The sequence below is a fragment of the Plectropomus leopardus genome, chromosome 9, assembly GCF_026936395.1.
Source record: "Plectropomus leopardus strain MGB_pleo_1.0 chromosome 9, ASM2693639v1, whole genome shotgun sequence".
In the NCBI taxonomy this organism is placed as follows: domain Eukaryota; kingdom Metazoa; phylum Chordata; class Actinopteri; order Perciformes; family Serranidae; genus Plectropomus; species Plectropomus leopardus.
The window spans coordinates 26,738,738-26,766,339 of NC_142184.1; the positions used below are offsets into that span (position 1 = coordinate 26,738,738).

The 27,602-nt window shown below is 39.4% G+C and overlaps 1 protein-coding gene across 1 annotated transcript in view; it reads right to left on the reverse strand.

The window, feature by feature from the left end:
* The window catches only part of celsr3 (cadherin, EGF LAG seven-pass G-type receptor 3), a 129,636-nt gene that overhangs the window by 63,430 nt on the left and 38,604 nt on the right, over window positions 1–27,602 (reverse strand). The window contains exons 4-8 of the mRNA XM_042492564.2: window positions 8,689–8,911; window positions 4,601–4,716; window positions 3,531–3,619; window positions 3,229–3,243; window positions 2,661–2,818 (exon numbers count right to left, since the gene is read on the reverse strand). Of these exons, the coding sequence (XP_042348498.2) occupies window positions 2,661–2,818; window positions 3,229–3,243; window positions 3,531–3,619; window positions 4,601–4,716; window positions 8,689–8,911 (601 nt within the window). The remainder of the gene's footprint in view (window positions 1–2,660; window positions 2,819–3,228; window positions 3,244–3,530; window positions 3,620–4,600; window positions 4,717–8,688; window positions 8,912–27,602) is intronic.

A 27,602-nucleotide genomic window follows, 5' to 3' on the forward strand; every position in this document is an offset into this window, starting at 1 on the left:
TATGCTTAAATATGAGTTACAGCAAATATCAGGAGAAAAGAGGTGAAGGTGGATGACAAGGCAGGGGTAAAAAGAAGACACGAGACAGCAAAGAAGGGAGAAAAGAGGTGGATGTTTGGGGACGTCAACAAATAGCAAAGTCACACGCATAAAAGGAGGCAAAAAACAGTGATGACAAAAGGGAGATGTGGAGACAGCCGGGGAGACAGATGAACAAACAAGAGATTAAGTGTGAGTTACAGCAAATATCAAGAGAGAGCCAGCGTTAAGGCGGATGACAAGACAGATGGAAGACGGGTGGAGGGAAAGACACAGGGGTAATGTGAGAAGGACGATGTAGAGGACAGCAAATAACAGTTATGAGATCGCATGAGTGAAAAAAAACGAAGCCACAGAAACAGTTGTGTTGTCATTTTGAGGGCATTATCTTTTTTCCTCTATGTGAGTTGGGTTTTTTCTTTTAAGCCCTCGTTGGAGACAGATGTCACGTGCCAAGCCAATAAACTCCAGTGGAATATGAATTAAAGGAACCCGGAGAGACAAAAGGCGCCAGAGTTGAACAAACAAGAGATCAAGTGCAAGTTACAGCAAATATCAATAGAGAGCGTCATTAAAAGAGGATGTCGAGACAAAGTAGGAGGAGGGGAGAGCTGTTAATGGAGAAGGAACAGAGGAAGAGTGCTGAAGCGTTGGGCTTTGGCCTTCCTCTTTGATCTGTCTTCTCTTCTCTCAGCTTCACTTAGCGCTGACAGAACACAGCCGACGTGATTACAGCTTACAGAGGCAAGGCCAGACATCAACACTATGACAGGCTGCTTTTTGACTGTGCATGTGTGAATATGTGTGTTTGTGCACTTGTTGGCAGACATGTAGACATTTAGTTTGGTAGACACACTACACAAGTAGAATGGACAACAAAACTTTGACAAGGTCAAACTGAACAGACACTTAAAAGCAACATAGTGGATTTAAAACAGTCAATTTGAATGTTTTGGTCGTTCATAAAAGAATATGTGGGAGGGAGATGAGACACAAGCAGGAATGAAAAAGGATGAGCATTAACACCAGGCAGGATGAGCCGACAAGTAACCATCAAAGAGACACACACAGACATGAAGGGGCATGAATTAGTCATAACTTATGAAGGTCTCAGGTCTCCATAGGTTTCCTCTACAGTCACCTCATCACCCTGATCTGACATTCTCCAGAAATCCTTTCCAACAGCAACAGTATCAGTCAAAGTTTTGAAAGAATTGAGCAGATTAGACTGCTTAAATCGGCATTAAATGGTGCGTTACACCTACTTTTCATTTTAAAACTGTGATCAGCTTACAAGCCTGTTTAAACCTCGCTGACGCTGTGATATTCTGACTCTGTGAAGTTGATGAATCAAAACAATTTTTTAGGGAGAATGGCCCAATAAGCGAACATATAGACACCAAAATGTGCTCCATGTTAGAAATGAATTTATTATACAGGATAACAAGCAGTGGCCATTAGACTTGTCTTATGAGGGGCCAGAGGCAGAAAACAAATTAAAATGGTGAATGGGAAAAAGAGATAATCTTGAGATCAATATGATGACTTGTTGGGAAACATTCCTTTCAAGACAGAGGATATAAATAATACAACACGCATAGTTATGGAAATGTATGACTGAGTGCATACGAATGTTCCTCTACAAAGAAATTGCACCATTTAAGGTGCAATCTAAGTTGTATGCTTTCTAAAATGCAATAAATGTCTATTTATAAACTATAATGGCCTGTGATCAACAGCCTACCTACTATCAGCTGCTAGCTGTCCAGTGTGCTGCCACAGACACTGACCCGCTATATTGGTTTTCTACTTGGTTAAAACGGCCTTTGAATATCTGTTAATCTTCCGATCAGTCACAGATGATCATGTTTAATGAAAATTGTCTTTGCAAAGAAGCTGGCACATCCTGTGCAAACACCACCCACAGCTCAGGGTCAATGACTATTTGGAGTCTTGCAGTTGCTGCAATGAAGGTAAGAGAGATCTGTGCAACAAATTTACTTTGCATTATTTAGATGAATACATTTGTTCACTAAGACTTTTTGAGTCAGTCCTATTTCATCAGTGTCAAATGGAAAGGATTCTCATGATTATTATGAGTATTTATGAATACAAAACAATAATGTGATTTGACAATTCTGTCTTAAACTAATAACCAATATTACCTGCTTTGACCATAAAAGTTAAAAGTGGTAGGCAGCATTTTACATTTAAAGTCGTGTATTCTGGTAGTATTATAAGTTATATCATGACAATGTCGATGATTTTTTAATCAACAGGTAATCAGACCAATGCACCATTATCAAAAGGATTGGTATGTTCATTTAATCTACATGCAGAAGATCCTGTAGTTTTTTTAAAGATGTTGTAAGTAGTTTTGTTTGTAGAGCCTGGCTCACTTTTGCGCGTATTCCTGGGTCTACAGGATGCATATGCTGCAACTCATATCTAAGGCTTGACATTTCCAAATATGTGGGCTACGGCACTCTGACTGTAATTGTTGAAGGATTATTTTAGCAATTTTTCAGATGTGTGGAGCATTCAAGTCACCAAATTTAAAGAAAACACAGGTATAAACACAGAAAGAAAAGATTCCACAGCTGAAGAAAAGATTGACTCACTTCTTGTTGCTGGTCTGTTTGCCCTGCGCAGCACAGCTGTAATTTCCGAGCTGTGTACCAAAGCGAAGTGACAAAGCTGTATCACAGTCATCAACGCTCACCACAGCGATCTTTTCATCTGACGGACCCTGGGCCTCACCACTCATGCTACGCTTGGGCTGAACACACAAATACATACAAAAGATTTAAAACAGAGCCCTAAAAAACAGAAACCAAGAAACATCACAACAGCAGACAACATGCAAGAAAAACAACAGCGTTTACTAAATCTAGAGTTTATATACTGCAGTCATACACTACAAAATAACAGTTCCAACACATCAGACTATATCTAATATCCACACTGCTACTGCACATCATGTTAAAAAGGAAAGGGGAAAATTTGAGTTAGTAAGACAAGAAATAACAGACACTGAAAATGGGAAGGAAAAAAAATGGAGTAAAAGAAGTTAGACAACACACTCACTCTTCACTTACTGTCTGCTGGTGAAAGAAAGAAAGACAGAAAGAAAGGAAAACAACAGAAAGAAGGAAGTGTATGTGCAGCCTGACACACACTCATACTCACATAGCGTGTAGCTGGCTGAGGAAAATGAAAGAAGATGGAAAAAATTAAAGGAGACGTGTGTGAATGAAATGATGACAGGCAAACGCCCACAGGACAGTTTGCACACACAAACACTTCATCTCAATTCAAAGAGCTTTGTCGGCATGTAGGCTGAGGAACTATTCTGCTGACACATCAGAAGTACAGTACAAATAATCACAAATGTAAAACCTTAAAGCACAGCTGACATCATAAACACATAATGTAAGATCACAAATCCAAATGGTCAATGAAACAAAAACTTAATCAAAATGTAAACGCACCTTGTTGTAGTAGTGGATGTGAACAGTGTGCCAGTTGCCGTCGCTCACACCGCCGGGCAGGAAGGGACTCACCTGAGTGGACGATTCACCTGCAGGCAGACGGATGAAATTTGTGTCAAACCATAAGCATGTACTCAGCGTCTCTACAAGCATCACACTTAAAGTTAATGCTTTTAAAAAACTTTTCAAGATATTTCTTAACCAATATAATACAGATTTTTGGACAAATCTTTCTCTAAGTATTGCAGGTAAGTATAAGAGCAAGTATTATTTATGTGGTTTTGTGCAGAGGTAGGCTTTCTGTAAGTTGTTAGTTGGACTTTCACATATAGTTGGACATGCCCAGAAAACCTCCAACATGGAGGCGTCCAGGAGGCATTCTAATCAGATGTCTGAACCACCTCAACTGGCCCCTTTTCACATGAAGAAGTAGCAGCTCCACAGCTCCTCACCATATCTGAGCCCAGCCACCTTACGGAGGAAACTCATTTTGAGCGCTTGTATCCACTATCTCATTCTTTCAGTCACCACCCAAAGCTCAAGAGCAGCGGTAAAGGTTGGCATGTTGTTAAATCTAGAGCTTTGCCTTCCAGCTTAGCTCCTTTTTTACCACGACAGTCTGGCACAGCACCCACAACAATGCTGATGCCACACCAAACTGCCTTTCCACCTCACGCCCCATTTTACCCTCACTCATGAAGACGACCCCAAGATACTGGAACTCCTTCGCTTTGGGCGGTCATACAATCTAATTTAGTCTCATCTAACATAATGAACCCAAAACTTGTGTGAAATAATAAAGGTAGTGGTTCTCAATGTGTGCATTGTGGACTTAAACTAAATGATCTCACATCACAGTGAGGGACAGTGGGATCTTCACACCAAATTTAACCCTGTCTGCAGTTTACCGCTTGTCTCATTCTAATCCTACACCTAAAAAGTCCCATACAGAAATGACACACAACATTTGAGAACAAAACCTCATTGTTTTTAACCCGTGGGAATATATGGTCCTTATAAACATAAATACTTGAACATAGAAGCACAATCACACATACAGTATATAGTACCTGTGGAATATTTGAGCACCACTTGTCCTTCTTGGATCTCCAAGGCGATGAAGTCGTGTTTCTCATTAAAGCGTCCATTATAGAAGAGAAGACCGCTGTTCTCCAAGGTGGCAAAACTAGAAAATGTACACACACACAGATAACCCATCCATAATAAGATTATTAATGGACACAGTGTAAGAAATGTAAGTATTATTATGTTTCTACAACATTTTTTTTACATGTTTGTATCCAGAAAAAAAAGTTATATCTTAAGGCACATTCATACATTTCAGTTGAGAATTCTGGCTGGGTTAATTGATTTGATCAAAACAAAAGCTACCCCTGAAAGCCCCTTCATGTGTTCACGATGGAAGAACAAAAGGTGTTCAAACTGTACCACAGACTTAAAGCATACTGTTGCTGGCTTCCATTCCCTCCAGCAGCTCAGAGTCATATAATAGTTGATTTCCAAATCAAGGTCAGAGGGACACGCTGAGGCCAAGACTGCTATGTTAACACACTGTGATCAAAAGACGTGTTTGTTTTTTGATACTACAGCACACATGACAAATCTTCCCTCTTGGCAACAAGATGCAGAAGATTCCCACTGCAAAAAATGTCCAATTAAAAAAAAAAGATTTTATTTCGTCTTAAAGTGTTTTGTAGATAAATATCTTTGTGAAGATATTTAGAAAAGAAAATTATTTCCCTTCACTCTGACTTATGATTTGCATTTTATATCATTGGCTTAAACATCCACCAGAGAGTGAGACTGTAATAATAGATGCATTAATGAAATACAGGAGTGTGAAGAAATGTACTCTGGAGAAGAGCATGCATCACCATTTCCCTCATCTCAACTTTATATCTCTCTTTTCTGAGATTGTTGTCTTTGTCTAAAATAAATGCGGGTTATTCGATAGTGTACGTGTGTCTTGTTTTCGTGGCTCTGCTGTAATTCCAAACGCACTCTGGCATCCTATCTTGTAGTATGCAGATGTAATCTCTTCAAGCCACCAGAAATGGTTGAAAAATAATGTTACCTGAGCTTTGCCAGAGTAAATAGAGACTGTAAGTGGTGTCAGTGAAGCGAAGATGCAAAAAGGATGAAGGCATAAATAATAGGCAAAGAAGCATGCTTATTGTTTGTGAAATTCAATACTTGAGAGGCCAAAGAACTGCATTTAAAAAACAAAAAAGATTTACCATAAGATGACCATTTCTCTTCAAAGCAATAAACCTCATGAGGCCGTGCATTCAAATTTCTAGTAGCTTAGCAGCTACTGAGAACTTCAAAACACAGCTGCAGCTTCCTTATAACCAAAGTCTCCCCGACATGATTTGCATACATTACAATTTTGCAGTCAGGACATATCTATACTGTCACAGCCCCATACAGCAGGGCCATGTCACCCGTCAAACTTTCTCAGGCAGAGTTACAACTACAAAAACTTCTGAAGCAGCTTATGGTTGAAAGATGAAAAATGCAGATTTTTTGCAGAGGAAAAATAAAATACTGTGGGGGGAAAGTGAGTGACATGAATAATGATTAAGTCCTGTTTGGCCCTGATGTGAAAATCAGGCCAAGGAGTGAAGCTGGCAGCAAACGAGAAGCTAAATAAAACACTGACATCTTGGAAGGGCAGCTCGCAGTCAGTATATCTACCGTTGAGTTGAACACTGTTGAATTAGTCACCATCAGATGACTAATAGGAATAATATCAAGGGTTTCTCTGTCTTAAAAGGCAAAATGTACTAACTTTGTGTCCCAGAGCAGAGTGTCTCAATTTTGTATGTCCCTCAGAATAATTTGTCATAGCCTACTGACTGACTAATAAACTACCTTTTCTCTACAGTCTTAATTAGTGCAAGAACATTATAAAAGAAATGTATTGGAGATATAATAGACAAGTATTAACATTTTAAAGACTGTAAGCATTATAGATTTGTTAAATTAGAACATAAGCTATGAATCATTGTAGATTTAAAATCAAAATGTTTTTCCTCTACCCCTACGTAAATGTGCAAATCCTAGGATAGCAAAGGAATGACCTGCCCTACTCTCCCTGTGAGAGGCTAGTACTTGCTGCCTTCATTGGTTGATTGGCTAGGTTTATGCAAGAGGAGAGGGATTTGTTAAAGTAAAAATGTCAGGGAGCAAATTAGAGGCAGAGTAAAACTGCTATTCTAAGATTCGCAAATTCCCTACCCCATCAGTGCTCAGGTGAGGTTGGTGTTATAAAAAGGTAGCGACCAGCTGCCAGACTGTGAGCAGCAGGCATCTAAGACACACAGCACCAAAAAATATATTTTCATATAATAAGGCAACGTGCCAAACAAGAGTGATCAGGAGGTGGCTTTTACTCTCATATTCACTGGCCAGTGTGTTTACAAATGGTAACCAACAATCATGCATAGTATACCACTAAAAATTAAAAATAAATAGTACCACAGACCCACAGACCTTGAAAATCATTGCCCTAGAGGAAGGTACTGAAATTGTAGTTCATCCTGTAGCCGACACTTGAAGCTCCTAGGCATGAATGTGTTTGACTGAATGTGAAGCAGGGCAGAGCTAAAAAAAAGACCATACAGTACTTGTTCAAAAACACCCTAGCTATTCTCAAGGACACGTTGATTATGGATGAGAGAACATAAGAACATTACTCAATTTTCTCACAGTTTGGGGTTGTTAACTACCCTGCCAATATTACCAACACTGGAGACTTCCAGGGGCAAAACTCTACCATGACATTTCTGAAATGCTCATAAACCAAACTTCTCATCCAAATAGTCTCATCCCAACTCATTCCTTGAATTATCATCACGGCCTAACTGGTATTCACAAATCAATGAAACACTGAAATCCCTGTACTGCCTTTGCGCACCAGCAATGCAAAGGACATCATTTGGCAATAATACCTCCATGTCTCATAGAAACCACTTCTTAGCAGCCACATCAGCCTAGCAACAACCCCATGGGCAATGTCACCTTAGCAACCATCATCAGATGACATCATCCATGGTAACCATCCCATAGCCCCGCCTGACCACTCTTAAGGACCACTAAGGACCACTCTTAAGATCTCCCACAGACGACCACTCGTCTGTCAGAAGGTGAATGAGCAGCAAGGAGACAATGATGGTGGGCGAGCAAGACAAAGACAAAGGACCTCAAGTAAGGAGACGATTGCTGACTTCTTATATATACTTATTATAGATTGTTATATACTGTTACATCTGTGATCAAACAAATAAGCTTAGAGGCTGCAGCCAAGTAGTGCACCAACAACAGTTTAGCAGACATGCAAAACTGTCTGGTATTGAAGTTATCTAAGTTAAGTTTTTTAATTCATAACTTACGTTTAAATGTTTTGAGAAACTTAAAGCCCTGGCAAAAGGTCTGAGAGTGCCAAATTGTACAAATCTACTAATTCATTTATTTTTCTGAAAAGAAAATCTGTTTTAAATTAGGCATTTAAACTTACATCAACTCTGTGTCTGCTAACTCTGACTAAAAGCCTATTTTGGTCTAATTTTGTAATAGGAAAATTACTTATCTTTAAAACTAGTAGAGTTCTGACCCCTTCACAGAGAGAGCATAAGGTCACTAGATATACAGCCCTTGCCTTTAGAGCCTTTGCTGAACCATAACAGACTGGTGGAGGAGAATACTGGGGCGATAAGATGTAAGATAAGAAGAGAGAGTGGAGCGAGAGAACGCAAAGGAGATGTTACTGAAACCAGTAAATTGACAGATGAAAGAGGAGAGAGAGGAGAAACAGCACTTCTCATCAGAGAGGCAAGTGGAGGCAGCAGTGAAACCATGAATAATGGGATCAATCTCAGAGACAGAGATGAAATAAATAGATTAAAGCAAAAAGGAGAGAGACTTCGTAAGAGGAAGAGAACTTAGAATCAAAGAGGAGTGGTTATGAATGTCTGTCTGAGTGCAACTGAATGATGAGTGATGGAAACCGAGAGTCAGGAAGGAATATAGCACAGATCAAACCAAAAATGAAATTTGAAATGTCAAACATACATATATAAGAAGAAGAGCTAAGACAAAGACAAGATAAAACTTCCAATTCACTCAATCTACTCACGTTAGCGAGATGGACAGGTGAAATCTCTGTCTGAGGCCCCGGAACATGGCGAAGGACTTTGGTGGGAAGGACCGGGCAGTGACGGTGCAGTATGGACGCTCGTAGCCACCTGCAGGACACTCGCAGCGGAAACCACCACCTGAAAGCTCTCGACAGGTCCCTCCATTACGACACACACCCGGCACACACCTGCCCTGCCGCCTGTCGAACTCACACCGGTCACCTGGGGGTTAAAAATGAAAAGAAATTGTTTTATCCTCTGTTGAACCTCAGTGTGAACTCCAACAACAGTGTAACAAAAATCATGACACCGGAAAGCACAACATCTAAGAATGTGTTATCAGTGTCTCAGTGGGAGTTCAACAAACTACTCTAGGGGCAGCAAAATACATTTTAGCTACCTAAAAATGAAGTTTCTTCCATCTCTAACACTGACTTCTCAGAAAACACTGCTACTGACAAACTAAAACATCAAACACCTTGCATTAATCTACATGTCCAAAAACCCTGATCTCTCCTTTGTGGCTGAGTTGAATGTTATAGACAAAGTTAATCAAGCTTTGAAACTGTCCACTAAACCAACCAACGCAGTCTCTGAATACGCCTGAGTAACTGCTCGGGCCACCATAAGTTAATTTACCTTAAGAAATGTTGTTACCTTGAACAGATAATGAGTTAATGTTAGCCTGACAGTTGAGTTGAAGTGTTGAATTAGTGTGATAATTGACTAAAAAGAGTTAAAAGAGAGCTGTTCTGTTTTACCTCTCAAAGAGCATTATTAAATAGGCAATGCATACATATCTACATGGAAACAGCAGAGAATATGGGCATTTTGAAATGTAAATCACACATTCAGTAACGCAATCAGCTATTCGCCGGACCTCAGATACGCTCAGCAGAGGTTGTTGTGTCACTCAAGAGCCTTCTGCAGGTTTTGACGAAGGACACTTATCATAAGGGTCTTGAAATTGCCCCAGTCTCAAAGATGTGGTTCTTTTTCCTTGTCAACAGAGTGCTGCTGGTTTTCTTTCAGGCTGTGAACTGCATTCACCAGACGTTTAAGATGTAAATTAGTGTTTGATTAAACGGTAAAAGCAGCAGGGTGCTGATTCCTGAGGAGCAGGAGTAAGAGCAACTGTTGTAGAGGCCTACCCTTTAACATCCCTCAAAATAATACATAATATAAACTACAGCAAAATTAGAGTTGACAGCAATGACATACTTAGTGTACAGTATTTGAAAGTGTATTGAAAAATGGGAAAAAAAAGATTTATCTTCTGACTGTGATTCTGTTTCTTTAGAAGTGTGTGGAAAACAAAAACACAACACAAACAAATCTGCAGACGAGAATAAACACAGATTTGGCTGCCAGTCAAACAGGCGCCAGTCTGAAGTGTCTCGAGAGGCAGAAACACCCACACAACACACAGAAATACACACATGTATAGACACAATCACCCACATAAAAAAAGGTATGTAGGAGTAGATGTTCACTCTTTCTTTTTGGTTTTCACCTTTCCTTGAGCACATTTGGACACACACATTGTTTGACATTTAGCAGCTGCACACAAAAACACCCACACCCACTGCCCTCCATATAAACAGAGCAGACAGGGTTTGAAACTAGCCTTAAGACAAATGGCTCCTTGAGGACTCATTGTAGAACGTGCTGACGGCACACACACACAAACACACACGAAGATAACAAATAAACAAACAAAAACGTGTGCACATTAATAATAGATGCAATACATTTTTCTTTTTTCAAACAAAGACACACAAGCACACATTCAATCTCTCTCATATTTCCCCTCTTCTCTCCATCTCTTTCTCTCTCTCTCACACACACACACACACACACACACACACACACACACACACACACACACACACACACACAGACCATTGCCCCTGCCCTCAAGGCTGTTGGGTTTTATCATGTAGATGTCTCTGTTGGCACTTGTTTGTGCTGCTTTTAGACGCCAAAGTACCCACTGGCAGGGTCCTCACATCTTCACGCACACACACACACACACACACACACACACACACACACACACACACACACACACACACACACAATCGTAAACAACCACACACACAGATGACGTACAGTACTACTGTTGTAAGTCAATAGAAGCCTTCACCTTTCCTCATGGTGGTTTGGACACAAATATTATCTGACGTACACAAGACATGGACACACAGACAATCTCGCACACACAGCCACATACACACACACACCTGAGGGCAAGTCATGTACACACACATACATGTACAAGTCACACACACACACACACACACACACACACACACACACACACACACACACACACACACACACACACACACACACACACACACACACACACACAGACTGAGGGAAAAGCTCCCACTCTGATCCTGACTATCTGTGACACATACAACACAAACCGAAGCCCACGGTGTGACGCATTCAGTGGTGAAACATTTAGAGCTTATATAAGAATCAAAGGTATAGACGGCTTGAATTGCAATCCGTCAATCCTCCTCTATGTGAGGGATACAAACTGCCAAAACATTAAGTGCTCAGCTTTGAAGATAGCGAGCAAAGGGAGCTTTTATTTTACACCAGATTCAGCACTCACAAGTGGGTCCCTGCGCACTCTAAATCTGTTCTTGCTGATTGCTTGGTTCTTTCATTTTATGCGCTTGATTTTTTTCAAACTTCAGTACTTTTCTAAACTTTAAATCCCTGCTTGTCTCCTTTCCTTTTACTGATAACTGATTCATTGAAAGCACCTCCCTTGATCTACTCCCAATTTCTACAGTAATGTACTCATTTTTTGTCTGCTTTCATCTAAAATTTTTATCTCCATCAGTGACTTGCTCACTCTATAACAAGGGGTGTAACAGTGCATAACATTTAGGATTTGGTATGTACCTTTGGTACCTTTTGGTTTTGGGGTCATGGTTTGGTACATTTTTAGTACAGCAGGGTAAACAAAAAATTGCATTTTTTTCATTTATTTTGAAAAATGTAAACTGTCAATGGTGGCTCAATGGCCATAATTCTTACTGTAAAAATTAAGTTAACCAAATACTGGCATTTTGTTGGTAAGACAAAATAACAACAAAAGAAATTGTCAAAACTGTAATGCTCCATCATAAGACTCTCATCTATGGATAATTACCGACACTGCAGCTTGCCCTAAATGTGGGTAGAAAATGCAAACATGACTGCACACTGTAGCAACACAAGGCAATTTGACCGTATGTTGCCTATGTATTCTCTACGATGTGCGTCACAGAATCCGATACACTAGTTTGGCTGCATATAAACAGCAATAATCGCTCCATAGCATAAGTTAGTTTGAAATGATCTGCATTCGCAGTGGGAGGCTGCCTGAACACTGTGGGGAGAGAGACCTGCCTTTCAGTCTCTATTAGGCTCCTTCTGCTAACTGATACATTTGGGTGACGCCGTCATAAATGGAATGTATGAAGCGTTTACACCAAGCGGCAATCTCTGGGGCTGAATAACGAAGTCAACACTGAAGTGCCAAAAACTGCAGATTCTCTAATGGCCAGCAAGTCAGTCCCTAAAGACCCCCATGTTGAAATGCCCAACTTAACAGCGGAAATGAACATGCTTACAGCCTTTACAAAAAAACTGTTTTGGTTGCTATAGCTACTTTGTCCCTTTAGGACAACTGTACAGAGGGTGAATTTTTATACAAATCACCTGTTTACATTTCATTAATCCATCCAATATGGTCACTTATGTCTCCAAAAAAACAAGGTTTAGGCTTCAAAACAGGAGTCCATGAACCAACGAGTGACATCACGGTAGCTACATCCGTTATTTTTACAGTCTGTGGTTTCCAGATATATCCAAAGTCACCTGGCTGATCTCTGCACACTTCTGGACACAAATGAATTGAGCTTGACCAACCCAGCTAAACAAGCTAAGCTGTCAAGCATGCCGCTGAAACAGCTGACAGACAGCAACAAGTGTACTGCCAAAACTTTCCAGGGAAAAATCCTGCTCCAGAATAAGTACTCGTAGAGCAGCTGGTTATTAACAGAATATCTGTTTGAGTCACAGGGTGTAGCGAATATATACCACATTTCTAACCGCATGTCTGGTAAAAACATTTACTGTTATAACAGTTTATTCATTTTTCCATCCTAGTCCTCATCATTCCATTTCGCCACTCTCTCTCTCTGCTCATGCCACCAGGCATCCGATATCTGCCAGTTATTGGCTGACAAACACACTCTCACACCACTAAATCACCCTGAGGACACACAGCGAGACACCCGGTCACACACCCTGCTCAGATAACAATAGCCCAAGGACACAGAAATTATCACATCTGTCTCTGTTTGTTCATCTTTCTTTCATCCTCTCTCTCCTCTCACATTAAACATATACATCCATGTCAGTGCACACAACAGGAAAACACACACCCATACACACAGCACAATTTCCCTGCCTTTGTTTGTTGTGCCTACTCATCCATGCAGACCCTCTTATTAATATTAAAATAAATCAATAGACATTAATGCTCATGAATTATGTGGGTGGGGAGACTTAAACAAACACACACACACACACACACACACACACACACACACACACACACACACACACACACACACACACACACACACATACACACACCTACAAATGCAGATGCTGGTTCATTATGCACACTCAGATGCGCACAGGTCGACAGACTGGCAGGAAATAAATTGACGAGGGAAGACAGACAGATAAAAAAAAACACACACCTATGCATGAACACATACAGTATCAAAAAAACCCTCAAAAAAACAACACCACACACACACTGAGAGAAGCAGAGCAGATGTGATCTCAGACTGACTCAACGAACGAACGTCTTTTTTTGGTGCCTTTTGCCCAGACGGTGTGCAGACGTCCACTTCACTGAGGCACTTAGCTGATCAGCAGTGATAGGAAACACAAACACACACACCCACACACACACACACACACACACACACACACACACACAGTCTCTTCTAGTGTGTACTTTCTCATTCTGCTCAGCGTTCAGACTCACATGGACACAAAGGTCAAGCGATTACTAAACAAACGGTGAGTCGGTGTCAGATAGCAAGATTGCACTTTAAAATTCCTCTCACATACACACACAAGCACTTTCTATACACATACACAGATGGTTTTTAATGAACTTACCAGAATGGAGACGGCACACCCAGACACACAAGATGCAGTTTAATGCATCCACACAGTCTAACAAAGAAGTGCACACACAAGTACACAAACACTGGAGTTCATGCACACATCCGACTGATGATCCGTAAGAGGTAAGTTATTCAAATTGCACTGAATCTGACTGCAATTTTGAGGTACTTGCATTTACTTTTGAAAATCTCACCTGAGGTCTGAAAGTGGTCCTCTCATTGTTTTTTTACAGCGGTATAAAACAAAGAGCAGTAACCGCTCACATTTGAGAGGCTGCAAACAGGGAATACATTATATTTTTGTTTGATAAATAATCTAATAATTGATTATTTTTTACCATAATATATATATATATATATATATATATATATATATATATATATATATATATATATATTGTAGGTTCACTTTTAGTGCTTTCACAAAATACTGACATTTAGTGACATTTTTCATAAACAGTCATTAGTAATGTGGATATAATGACTCCATGGGTAGGCATAAGGCAAATAATAGAACAGCAAGAACAGTCTGGTAAGTTCAAAACATTACACCACTTTACTGTAATGCAGCCTGAAAAACAACAAAAAAAACAAACAAACAGGAAAACAAAACTTATGATATGAAAAAACAGAACTAGCCCTATATCACAATGCTGATATAATATGAAATACATTACTCAGCTCTAATCCAACAGGCTATGAGAACAGTATGCTGCTCATGTGATGATCAGTGATAACAATAGGTTAATAAGACAATTGTGAATAATAAGTGGTTTCTAATATTTAAGCGCTAGCGGTGGACTGATCGACCCGCAGCCTGCAGTTTACGCAGGCTGACCTTTGAGCTGGGCTGCTCAATAGGGATGTAACAATTACCTCAACTCACGATTCCATACTGGGTTCACAACATGATTTTCTCACAACTTTTTTTTAAATACAAAATGAGATTACAGAAAAATGATGACAGAAAAATATTCTGTTAATTTTTTCAAACTAAAATTATACAAAATACTGCATTGGTCGGGCGGGGCTGATTGAGTCTCATAACAGGCTGGGTTGGGGTGGGTTTTAAAGAACATTTTGCAATTAATATTTCTGTTTTCAATCAAATGTAGCCTGCTAGGCTTTTATACGTTATGGGATAATTATAAACATAAATTTTCAGTGTCAACAGATCCACAAAGACAAGTCCACTTACATAGACATAATCCAAAATACACACCAGAAAATCCACTAAAGACTTAAAAACAACCTTGAAGTCTGAAAACTTCTGACTGTTTCTGCTTGTACTTTACTGTTTAAAGCAGAGCGCTACTTCCACCCCCTCTTCATCTTTCTTCCTCCCCTCCCTCCATCCTCCTCCTCTAGCTTCTTGTTCCTTCCTTCCTTTTCTTTTTTCCCTCCACCTTACATCTCTCTATATAAATTGCTCTACGCTTTACTGTTCTTTTCCCTTTCCTCTCTTTCCATATCTTGCCATTTCTTTTTTTTCCCTTCCTCTCTTCCTCATCTATGCTTGGCTTAATGCATTCACACCACCCCTTCATTCACGCGGATGTTTTATTCATCAAAGCCAGTATTCTTCAACCACCCCCCGGCATCTTAGTTCGCTCCGCCCAACCGCCTATCCTATCACCCCCCTCCTCCACCCCAACACATGGTACTTCCCTAGAGGCCAATACACTCCCAGTTGCTTCCCTCTTCTCCTTCCTCTTGTCTTGCCCCTCTAGGTCTTGCTCCCTTTTTCTGGAGCGTGTACACCCACACAAGCAAAGGCACCTTCAAGGGCCCTGCTAATTTTGAGCTATATGTAGTCATGTAATGAGTCAGATATATCCTTATCTAGTGCAGCAGAAATCTGTTTTTCTCATTTTCACATTAATAAATGTTGTGCTTTGACACTCTATCATCAATTCATTTGACACAATCCAAGTCATATCCTATGAGAGCTTTTCCATGTGTTCTAAATATTCAGTCTGCGGTACATGTTTCTCAGGAAAACCCTCTGGAGCATACAAAGCGTAAATTAAATAAGAGAACGTCATAGTCCCGCCCACATTGTCTGACTGACGGGTGACACCAAAGCTTAGCATTACGCAGCGAGACAAATGAAATGAGTGTCTTTACTATTTCGAAAGTTAAAAAGGCAAATCATGATAAGTTAGCCTGTGTTCCAAACTTCTTTTGAGAGTAAAGCATATTAAACTACAGTATAGCATGTTGCGCACCAGGGATGGGAAATGAGAACTGGTATGCCTCTGAGTTTATCAATCCCTTTGATTGAAGCCAAATGATGTTAAACTCATGCATCTAAGCTCCAGTAAACTCTCAACAAAAAGGAGTCATGGCACAGAGGAAGAACAGTCCAAAGCTTTATTTTTCAAAGAAAGGAAGAGTGATGCTTGTAATGTCTGTAAAATGATCATTTATAGTAAGTGTGGAAACACCAGCAGTGTGCTTAAACATCGCCCTACACAACATGAGCTAATGCTGTGTTTTGACATGCCATACATGAGAGCCACTGCTTACCAATCAAGCAGCAAGTACATTACCCACGTTAAGTATCCAGTTATAATATTAGCGCCGTGCTGCTGGGCTTAAAAGATTTTGTCTTTCACTAAATACAGACTCAGAGAACTGTTGAGTTGATGTTGAAACTTGTGTAGGCCTATTTTTTTTACCACACAAAAATTGATAAAGGGAACTGCTAAAGAATGGGTCCAAAAAGCAGAACCGATAATGGCATCGGCATCAGTACAACCTTATCAATTCCCATCCCTACAACATGCTGCTTAATTATACGGAGGGTTTAGTTAAAATATACAAATTAAAATTGAATTCAGTGTTTCCAATATAATTGTAAGGGGGAAAAAATGTTAAACCCATATATCCATTCCAGTTTTTGCCCTTTAGTGAGGCCATGAACAAGGCAAGTGTCTGTGGTTAGTTCACTAGCTATAAACAAAGAAGAACAGATGAGTGTCTGTTTTCTCATCTGCCTAAGTCATTTGAGCAGGTGAAGTGAAGATAACGCAGGTGAAAGTTACATACATCTGTGATTTTGTGTTTCGAGCTGAGCTAGACCAGAGAATATTTGGTTAAAACAGACTGGTGACGCTGTTTTGCCCTTATTGTTTTCAGGGTTGGAAATGAGAACTAGCCAAATACTGTTAAACATGCAAGTGGCTGCTAAATTTCCTTTACTTACCAGCCAAAAAGCAATGTTAATCTACTGAGTGGCTGGTAGATTTTCAAATCTGACAGCCACAGTCATAGGTGAACAAAAAAGTAAATTTCCCACCTTGATTCTCAGTGAAGTTTGCTGGAAGTGACGTAATGTGGCCCCGGTGCGTTTTATGTGAACAGAGCACTGCAGCGGACTGTTTTGAAAATAGCCTTTTAAATGCTGCATTGCCTGTCAGCAAGCAGTCATATGGTAACTTAGGGAGCAATTTGGCCTTGTGTGCTCTGAGTAATTTGGCATGCAATTAAATCATAGTTTTGTCTTTATGAAAACTCAACGTCTGGTGTTTTTTGTCGCAGTTTTGGAGATAATGTTAAAGGATATAATTGTAATAACATGCAAAACAGCTTTAAAATAGACAGATGTATACGTATATTTAAATAAGTGCTATCTGAAGAGTGGTTCATGTGGATTTCAAAAAGTAACTGATATATCTTTGGAAAAGTAGCTGATGAATATTTAAAAAAAACTTTCAAGTTTTTACAAGGCTCTATGTGGAAAAAAATGAGCATAACACCATTAATGAAATTTTGTTAGTTCTTTACTTTTTAACTTTTTTTATCTACTTATAATTCCTCCTTCATACAGTCTCACTTTTATTCCTTTACTGACTTAACACCTCCTTTCTTCTTCCTTTAGGCATCTTTGTTTTATTATCTTCTTGCCGGTTTGAACTCCTTCACAGTTCTAGCATTTCTTTCATTTCTTCTTTGCTTTTTTCCTCTATCCACTCCTCTCCCACTGCTGCCCTTTTATATTACTCCACTTTTAGTTATTTCCTCTTTCTAGAGCTCTCTTTACTAGAACTCACTTTAAGTAATCGTCTTCTGTTTTGGCCTTTTATTTATTTCAATCTATCTTCAGCATATTCTTGTAGTCATTTCCCTCACTCTTCCCTATCTTCTCTCTGCTCCTCTCCCTGTTTCCTTTCTATATCCCTGTTTCTGTTTCATTTTCGCTGTATTTCCCTTCCATACAAGTCTCTATCTGCTTCAAAGCCTCTCTATGCTTTTTTCAATCTCCTGGCTCTTGTTCCTTCTGCGCTCTCCTCCACATTTCTTGATGTGCTTTTCCCCCCATTTCCACTTTCATCCGCCTCTACTTCCCTCACAATCCTCTTTTGCCTCTTTTTTGGCCTTTTCCAAAATATCGGATCCTGGATACTGATAAGAATTCACCTCCCATGTTTATTTTCAATTCAGTTTAGCTTTTTCTGTTCACCCTACAGCCTTTGCCTTTTAATTCTTTTGGAAGTCAGCCTGCACTCTTCTCTCTCTAACTGGGTGTGAACATGAAGCATTCACAACATATGTTCTTCTACGCAAAAATTGGTTATTGTTATTACGCCGCATTTTTCGTTGTCTAACTGCTTTCTAAATGTTTTAACGTAGAAACTGCTACATTGAAAAGGAGTTACTGCCCTTGATTGTATTCAACCTTTTCATTACATTCATACTTTTCAAAATATTTAATGTTTTAATGTTTTTTGGGCATTCTTTCCCTGTTCAAATGAATAATGTGCCCCCAGTCCTAAAATTCAGAATTGAGTTAGCATTTCCCAATTTCCACCATCGAGGAAGGAGCAGTAACACATAAGTATCTGAGAGCCCTGGGGGTCAAGCTAGCTTAGTTAGCTAACTTGACGGGCGAGTGTTTTTAATTTTAAAAAAAAAAGAAAAGAAAAAAGAATTTACTAAATAATTCACTACCACAGTGCTAAATCCAACTCAAATTGAATTAGTAATAAGCAATGATGATTAATCTAATATCATGTTTTTAAACTTACTACTGGAGCAACTAGTGTCATACAGGTCATGTTTATTTTACTGCCGAGCCGAGACGACTGATGTCGGCAACATGGCAGAGGTCAAATTTAATATGGGGGGGTCAGGACCTGCTGTTTCATAATGTTGAAATGAAGAACTATTTATATTGAACCTTTTTTCACTACAAAAACCAAAACACAGAGTCAGCTGGCTGGTGTGAGATCACCGAGAAGCTAAAAGTGTCTGCTAAATGACCATCACTAAAAACAAGCTAGGCAAAAGTTACTTGCTGCTGGTTATATTGTATGCAATTCCCAGTAAATATCACAATATAAAGCGTTTGTTTTCTGATGTGAAAAGTAACGTTACACATGTAGGAGGATAGCAAGTATGCTACTCACTCATCTTTTAAGTGTTTATGTCTCCAGTCTGACATTGAGTGCTCAGCTAATATTAAGTCGTTTCTTTACGTTACCTAATGGAAGTCCATATTTAAGGTATTCAGTGTAGACACAGAGCTCCAGTGTTACGCAGTGCTATTAAAGTAAGACACTTACTTTCTTTTGGGACACGGTGTCATTATAACTCAGGATTGACTAATGAGTCAAATGGGACACCTGATAAAAGTTGGTAAACCGGTCCGGTCCGGTCCGGCGGCTGGATGTCACGCCGTTTTGAAAATTTTCACACCGGCTTAACCCTAAATGTAACTTTGGAGACCATGCATATACATAAGTATCCACTGTGGCGGAAACATCACAAACAGCCAGAATAAGGGCAAAATACAAGAACAGTGTGATAACAGGCACAAGATTCATTTTCATTTCTTCACCTGACACACATATCTCCCATAAACACTCCGGAGAGGCCCGAGGTACTTGTACAATTTTTCTTCACCTCCCTCCCCTCATGCTCTCTAACTTATCTCCTAAAAACTAATTTAAGACTCTTCTCTCCATCCTCTCACACTGTTTCATGCATTTATCCCACTCAACTCAGCAAGCGTGTCCCCTGCAGCACATTTTTACATATAACATGCACATTTTCCAAATTATGTCTATTATGTATTTAGCTTTCTGTTTCCTCTATTTTCTCCTCCTACACAACCTGTGCTCATTCCAAACCTCATCCCAAAAACTGAGCAGTCTCACTGCTCTCGCTGTTTGCACCACCTTCTTTTTTATTTTTAAAACTGTCCACGGTCATTTATTCTCCGTGCATGCTTGCTCACTCGCACACGAACATAAATTACCACACAAACGCACACACATGCACACACACACACACACACAGCCACCACTTCACTATTTTTTAATTTCCCTGAAGTAATTTAGTCTACCTCTCTTTTACTTACACACACACATACATGCAAAAAAACCTCATCTTCTGTTACCCTTTCATCAACTAATTTGGTCTCACTCTTGCACACAACACACACTCATTCGATTAATGACCTGTAAAATTAATGTCACTGAGACTTCTGAATCCTGCCTATACTATTATCTCTCTTCTCTCCTTCCACTCTCCCCAACCAGCCTGGTTTTACCCACTAAACTCAGCCGTCACGTCCTCTCCAAGTGTCACTCTGTCCTCAAACTGTCTCTTCAAATGTCTTTTTTCGCCTGACTCGATCTCTTTCATGATATATCTTCACATAACATACCATGGCGTTTTTTACACTTTGAAAAGCGATCTTTATTCCACCTTTCAGGGCCTCACTCATCTGTTTTCCCTTAGATGCTGTCGCTGTCTTATCTCCCAGGAGCTTGTCACTGACATCCGCCCGCTCTGAATTTCTCAATCCTCACATTGTGTCTTATCATTTCCAAACTAATTGAGCTTTCATTTGTCTTTCATTATATTTTTTTCTCTGCAAATGTGCTCACTTTAAATTGCTCCATTCTTCACACAGCATATTGTTAGAGTCTTATTATTTGCTGCTGTGTGGTGATTAATTCTACAATGACTGGCTGAGTAAAAGCTATGTATATAATACATGCTATCAATGGAGGGCTGATTACTTAATTCCACTAATTAGTCCTTAAACCTTAATGACTTGTGTTTAACTTTTGGTTAATTGGATTTGTCTTAAAACAAACCCAAAATAAAAAAATGAAATGTAAGTCCTGTTACTTCTGTCTTGCAAAAAATTATTTGTCCAACAGTGAATATTAAGCTACAAAACATCAATTTTCTTGGCTTCACACGGGATTTATAAGTTGCTAAGTAGATAATTAGCTCAGATCAGCTTAATAATTAGCTCTGATTTCATGGCTCAGTTTTGCCATTGGGCATATGTTTAGTAAGCTGAACATTTTTTCTGCTTTATCACAGACTGCCCAAGTGTGCACCACTGGGAGAGTAATTGACAATTTCAAAGACTGTTCTGTAACACCCTCTTTTCACCCAAATTAGCACGTATATGCAGGTTTTAAATACAGGAAAACTCGATAGAAGAAGAGAATGGCTTAATACGTGTTCCGTTCCTCATCATGACCTCACAGGAAAAAAGAAAGATTCATGAAGGCCTCTGAAAATGTAATGACTGCTTTCTTTTTTTATCTGTAACTTATTCAGTCTGTCTTTCAAACCCAGTGCTCACTTTTTAGGAACAATGTTCGAGTCCCAGGGTTTCCCACACATTCATTTATTTGTGGCGGCCAGCCACAATTAAAACATCTGCCATATTGCTTTTGCATTTTTGGAGCTGGACACTTCCTTAGGTGTGCTATTGGAATATATACACCATTCGGTTATTGACTGCACCACACTGATGGAGCAAAGAACATAGTCTGGACAAAGAGGTAGCAGAAGATCGCCAGGCGCAATGAAAGCGAAACCAGATCGACAGAGCAATGATCCAACCCGCGACCAAGGAGGGTCGAAATTGGAGTACAACACATGCGACCGTCAACTTTTATACCGCAGTATACCTTGAAACTGGTACATCACTGCAACCCTAGTTGTGTCATCTAAAAAAAGGATTTATTTTGGAACTTTTAGCTCACTCACAACTCTCTTGTGGAAGCTAACGCCACGCTCCCTCCGTTAAAGTCAGTTTTTCATTCTCCTCTATACTTTCCAACTTCTCTTGCCAAACGTAATTTAGTTCCCTTTTTCTCTGCATTCATCAACCACCTCACACTTTCCGCCCATCCTCCATACTAATTGTCCCCAAGTTTTTTAATTCCCTCTCAGTCTTTTCTTAACCAAACTAATTTAATCTCACAACCTGCACTTCAATCTCACCTCAACCTACTACATTTCTGCCCTCTCTTCTTCTCAGTTACTACTACTCATTTTTTTTTCCTGTTTCTAATTTTCAAATCTTCACTGTTTTCAAAGGGCCAAAAAATGCTTACGCACAGGCATCATAAGCCTGACATCGTCTTAGCTACCTCAAGCTAATTGGCTCAGTATGTGTGATCTGTTTTCCTCCCTATCTGCTGGATTAAATTTCTCAGTGTAACATGCATGTCTGCTTTATCACATCCAAAACTAATCTCACCTCTGCCTACCGCATTTCTTCTCCATCTCTCTCTCTTTCTGTTTTTCATCTTCCTTCGGTGTACAATACAGATCGCTTCACACAACCAAGCGATTTAATTTCTACCTGTGTCCTCTCTCCTCAGCGATCAACATTTTATCTTTCCACAAACTAATTTAGTCTGCATCCATGCTTCTCTCTCTCTGTCTCCCATCTCCTCTTTGCATCTCTCGGCTCTCCAAGGCGCTTCCCTCGTATTTTATCTTCCAATAATCTGCATAATGTGCTTCTCTCTCTATCAGTCCTGAGTCTGTGTTCTCTCTGTTTGTGAAAACGATCTTCTCTTTCTGTCAACTGTTATCTCTGTCTTTAAGGTTGGCTGTCCACTGGGAAGTTCTCTTTGTACTACTGAGGTCTTTTTCTTGTTTTCAGGGTTAATGACTGTTGCACATTCCCGTCAGCGATGCAGCAAGCTCTGCATGTTTCTATGAGAAGTGAGCGCTTGAGGTTAGAAATATTTAAATTCTTATAAATAAAAGAGTGCAGACTGCAGAGCTTCAGTTTAGCATTGTAGCTGCAGGAGGTGGGACTACAACTTCCCTCCTACATTTAATTACCTCTAAAGTAAGGCACCCTGGAAATAGAGGGGGTAATTTCCAGAGAAGCAGAAGCTAATTATCCGATACTTAATAAAAAATGTTACCTTTTATTACTGGTCCTAAAACTATGCCTGCATTCATGACAAATTCAAGTTAAAGAGGCCTAGTTAATAATTTAACATCATGACTTTCATGGATTTTTTTTTTACATTTAACATGAGTAAGAAAAGCACAGGTGTAAATGTGACAATATGCATAAATTACAAGTAGTTGCATCACTTTCAGAGTTCTAGGATAACACACACTTGAATAAATTGGATGAGTTGAAAATGCTATCAGTAACACATGCTTTTTCTCATATGACACCTGAAAATGCTGTGGAAATGACACAAAAAGGCATTAAGCAGCACTGAATAATCTGCCTATGATTCACTGATAGCACGTGAGTGAACTTAAACGCTTTTCACACTAGAATGAAGCAAAACTTTAACTATAACGCTGGATTGTAACACACCAGAGTTTATGTACAGTACACCAGTTTCATTTAAGCCTTGGTCTAACTCTAGCTTTTAAGTGCTCAGCTGAAAAGTACATGACCCCTCTGCTGATTTAGTGTTTCACACTATTTTCTTAGCAGTACATCTCTGCAGCTGGCACCGCCGAGGCTGTGTTAATGTTCTTTCACAGCAGGTTCACTGTCTCCTGGGTGCAAAGCTGTTGTAACCCTCAAGTCGAACCTTTTTTATCCTGAGGTTAAATGTGTGGTTTACAGGAGGGTGAGCCTGAGGTTACGTGTATTGTGAAATCCTTGTGTCTTTGCCTTTGTCTTAGTGGTGGAGAAGGTAAAGAGACTCTTTCATCCTTAAAAAGTCTGGTGTTACGAATGAAGCATTCACCTGATGCTGTTGTACACTGTCTTAAATCAGAGGGCCCCATATCAGGGCCCCAAAGCTCTGGAACGACACGCCTGAGAGATATAAAGCTGGTTGAGTGAGTATCATCTTTAAAATCTCCCTTTAATGTGTTTTTTTTCCAGGGTTCCCACATATTTTCTTGGACAAAACTTTCCCTGACTTTTCAAGGGCCCACGATCATTCACAACATATACCATTACAGAACCATATTTTATTTTTTTCACTGGATGTTAATAATTGTATGAAAATTAAACAACCATTTCCAATCACTTTTAGTTGATTATGTTCATATTCACTTTAAATATTTCACACTATGGGCACAGTCATTACCCTCGAGTAAACAACAGCTTTACAAGCACTAGTATCAGTCTGACACTGGCTTTCAAGATTACTTATGGAAGATTACTACCGAAGATTACTGTAAAAATTTATTCAATTATACACAACCAAATTTGTGAGTTTTCCATGGCCATGGAAACCCTGTATTTCAGCCCTTATCCTGATTTTAATAAATGTTTTTTACTTCATTTTATCTATCTTATGTATTTTACATACTTTATTTTTTTCAGTTTTTCATCTTTTTAATTTTTGTTTCTTCTTAAGATTTAAGTCTTCTATATACCAAGGTCTTCCATTTGCTTTAATTACTGTGTATAGTAGAAAGCTGTGAAAAGCATATATACTGTATAAAGCCATTTGTAACTTGGTTTTTGAAAAGTGCTCTACAATTTATGATTAATATAAGTTTTGCAGTGCAGTTTTCTAGTTCACTATTGTTTTGATTTCCCTCTTAGTCAGGGGTGACTGATGGACTTCCTGTTCACATTTTATGATTTAAAGTGATAAAACTATTTTTACATAAACACTTGGCTTGAGTAGCCCACAGAAACACTGAAGCAATTGCTCACAAATCACACCTGACACAGGGCTAGTGAAAGCTACTGTTCTAGCTTAAAAAGTATTTCTCAGGCAGTGGAAAAATAAAGTTTCCAGTCTTGGTCAAAACCCGGGGCTTAGCTCCTGCCTGTGAGAGGAATCCATAGAGTTTCGGGGAGAAGCAATTCAAAGCTACAAAGATCGAATAAGGGGATGGATGAAGGCAGGTGCCATGAAAAAACTGAAAAAAAATAAAATAAATAAATAAAAATGAATGCAGTAGAAAGCAAACTTGGTTGGGAGATGTCTGGAGATTTCTATGTGTTGCAGAATCAATTCGTCCCTGTTTATTTGTCCTCCTCCTCCTCCTCCTCCCACTAGCCCTGGGCGTTGACAAGACACCGCAACACCCGACGCCTACGCAGGAAAAGCTCAACACCGACTTACCCAGAACCCATCTGATTTCCCTCGCTCTATCCCTCAACTCTCATCCTCCATCCCTCTCCCTCATTGCTCTCAGATGTCTCTCGCCCCATTTTCCCCCCTGCAGCCCTCCTTCCATGTTATTCTCTCTGAATTCATCCGTCTCTCTCGTCTCTCATACTGCTGTCATACCCGCCTCTTCTCTGTCCTTTCCTTCATCTCTCATGCTCTGCTGTTTGCACTCCTGTTCCATCTTTAACTCTATTTTTTCTCTGTCCCTCCAAGTCTCACAGTTATTCTGTCCACCTTTTTGTCCCTTATGTTTAATGATCTAATTTCCCTATTTTTCATCCTTTCTGTTATCTTTGTCGTCGTCCTTAGGCCCTTATACACCTTGTGTGAACAGCGATCTTGCAGGTTCACTGCATGTCACACTATGCGAGATGGGTCCAATAAAATCTTCGTTGCAATTTTTGTCAGACTGTGTGACATCTATTTCGAGGTCTGTCGGAGCGGTATGATTTAGACAGAAATAAGTGCAAGCACAGACACATCATTTGTCATCCAAGCTTTAGCCATCGCACTGGCACCATTTTTTTTTTGTTGTTTTTCAACCTAAAAAGTGTAACTTTAACAATGTTCCGGCAGCCAATGTATTCTGAGTCATTTCATGTCATACTCTGATTGGTCAGTTAGACGTGGGTCGAAGCAGCAGCCACATTGTGAGAATTTGGTCCTAAATTTCAGACACTGTCAGAATTCTGATGGAAACTTTAAACCAGCCATTGGTAGATGTGTCTGTGTGGTCTACAGCCAATGTTTTGGATCAATGACCAAAGATTTTAAAACCTTTTTCTCTCTTGATTATCAGCTTTTCACTGATATTTCCCAGAATCTAAAAGAGGGAATAAGGAAATTTTGCCACAGGTTAATAAGCTTGTGACAAGACCGGTGATACAGATAACAGACATTTTAAAAGAAACGATATTGGTAAATGATGCTCAGTGTCTGTATAGCCCTGTATGAAGTTACTGTTAACCCAAGCTAAACACTTGTTATTGTGCAGCTTCACATTAAAGCATTTAAATGGTGACACACAAGTTGGCCTTCACAGGGAATGCCATGTCTTTGTCAGTGACATTAGCACTAGTGCTACTGATCATCAAAAATTCATCTACAAAACAAGACAACAGTCATTTTTGGCAATTTCTGCCAGCGGATAAGTTTGAAATACCGCAAAGAGTAATGGAACAGTCAGGAGCACCCAGTAAAAACTGTCAAAAACTGTCAACTAGACTTTCAATGATTTGATAATATTACAATATTTAAGTCACAACGCAATATTATTGCAATTTAAACATTTTGCGATATGCTGAGTATTGCAACAACATATATTGTGAGATATTGCGATTTATTACCTTTTTACAACTGCAAATCTTGTCCCACAGGAAAACTTTGTCAATGTCTTTTTTATCTAATCAGATAAAGTTTTCAGTCTGTTCCTCTTGCTTCAGTGATTTCTAATGCAGCAAAAAGTTTCTAGTGAACTGACTAAAAAAAGCAAGTTATTTTATAATTCTAGTTGGCGACAAAAAGTTTAATTTGTATTTGTTATATTTATAATTTTATATACAAATATCAATACTTGGTGTTGGTGTATTGATACAATATTGCCATACTACATATCGTGATACTGTGCTGTATCGTTTATTCGCACACTCCTACCAAACAGGCACTTTGGCTTTTTGCTGTGACACCAAATCATCTGTCATCTTTACTCCCACTATGTGATGAGTGAAATCTGACTCCTGCCACTCTGTGCTGCGACTCGGCTGCTTCTGCACGGAGGAGACACTTTCAGTTTGTCATTGTAGCGCTGGATGTTCAACGAAGTATTGATTAAAAAAACTGGTTAAGTAATGTAATCGGTTTGTAATCTGTGTACGCCAAAACACCAGTAACACTGACTACTGTGGCAAGCCTATCTAAAAGTAATTCCCTCTTCCCCTTCACATTCCCTCTCTCCATACTTTTCATCTGTCTCTCCATTTCTCAAACTTTCCTGACTCACTCTATTTCTATTTCACGTTCTTTCCATCATACACTATTTTCCGTTCTTTTCTCTCCCTCCCACTCGCTCTATCTTTTTTTACCTCCACTTCTGGTTTGCTCATTTCCTCTCTACCTCTTTTTATCTCTCTTTCTGTCTGTCTCAGTGGGAGTTTGGAAAACACTCTGTCTCTCTCATGAAAGAAAAGTGTTGCTTCACTCCCCCAGCTCTTTTTTTGATACGAAATAAAAGGCAATGTGAAATATCCCCCAGACACACTCACACACACACACTGACATTCATAGCATCTATCCTCTCCTACAACCTACTCAATTGCTCGA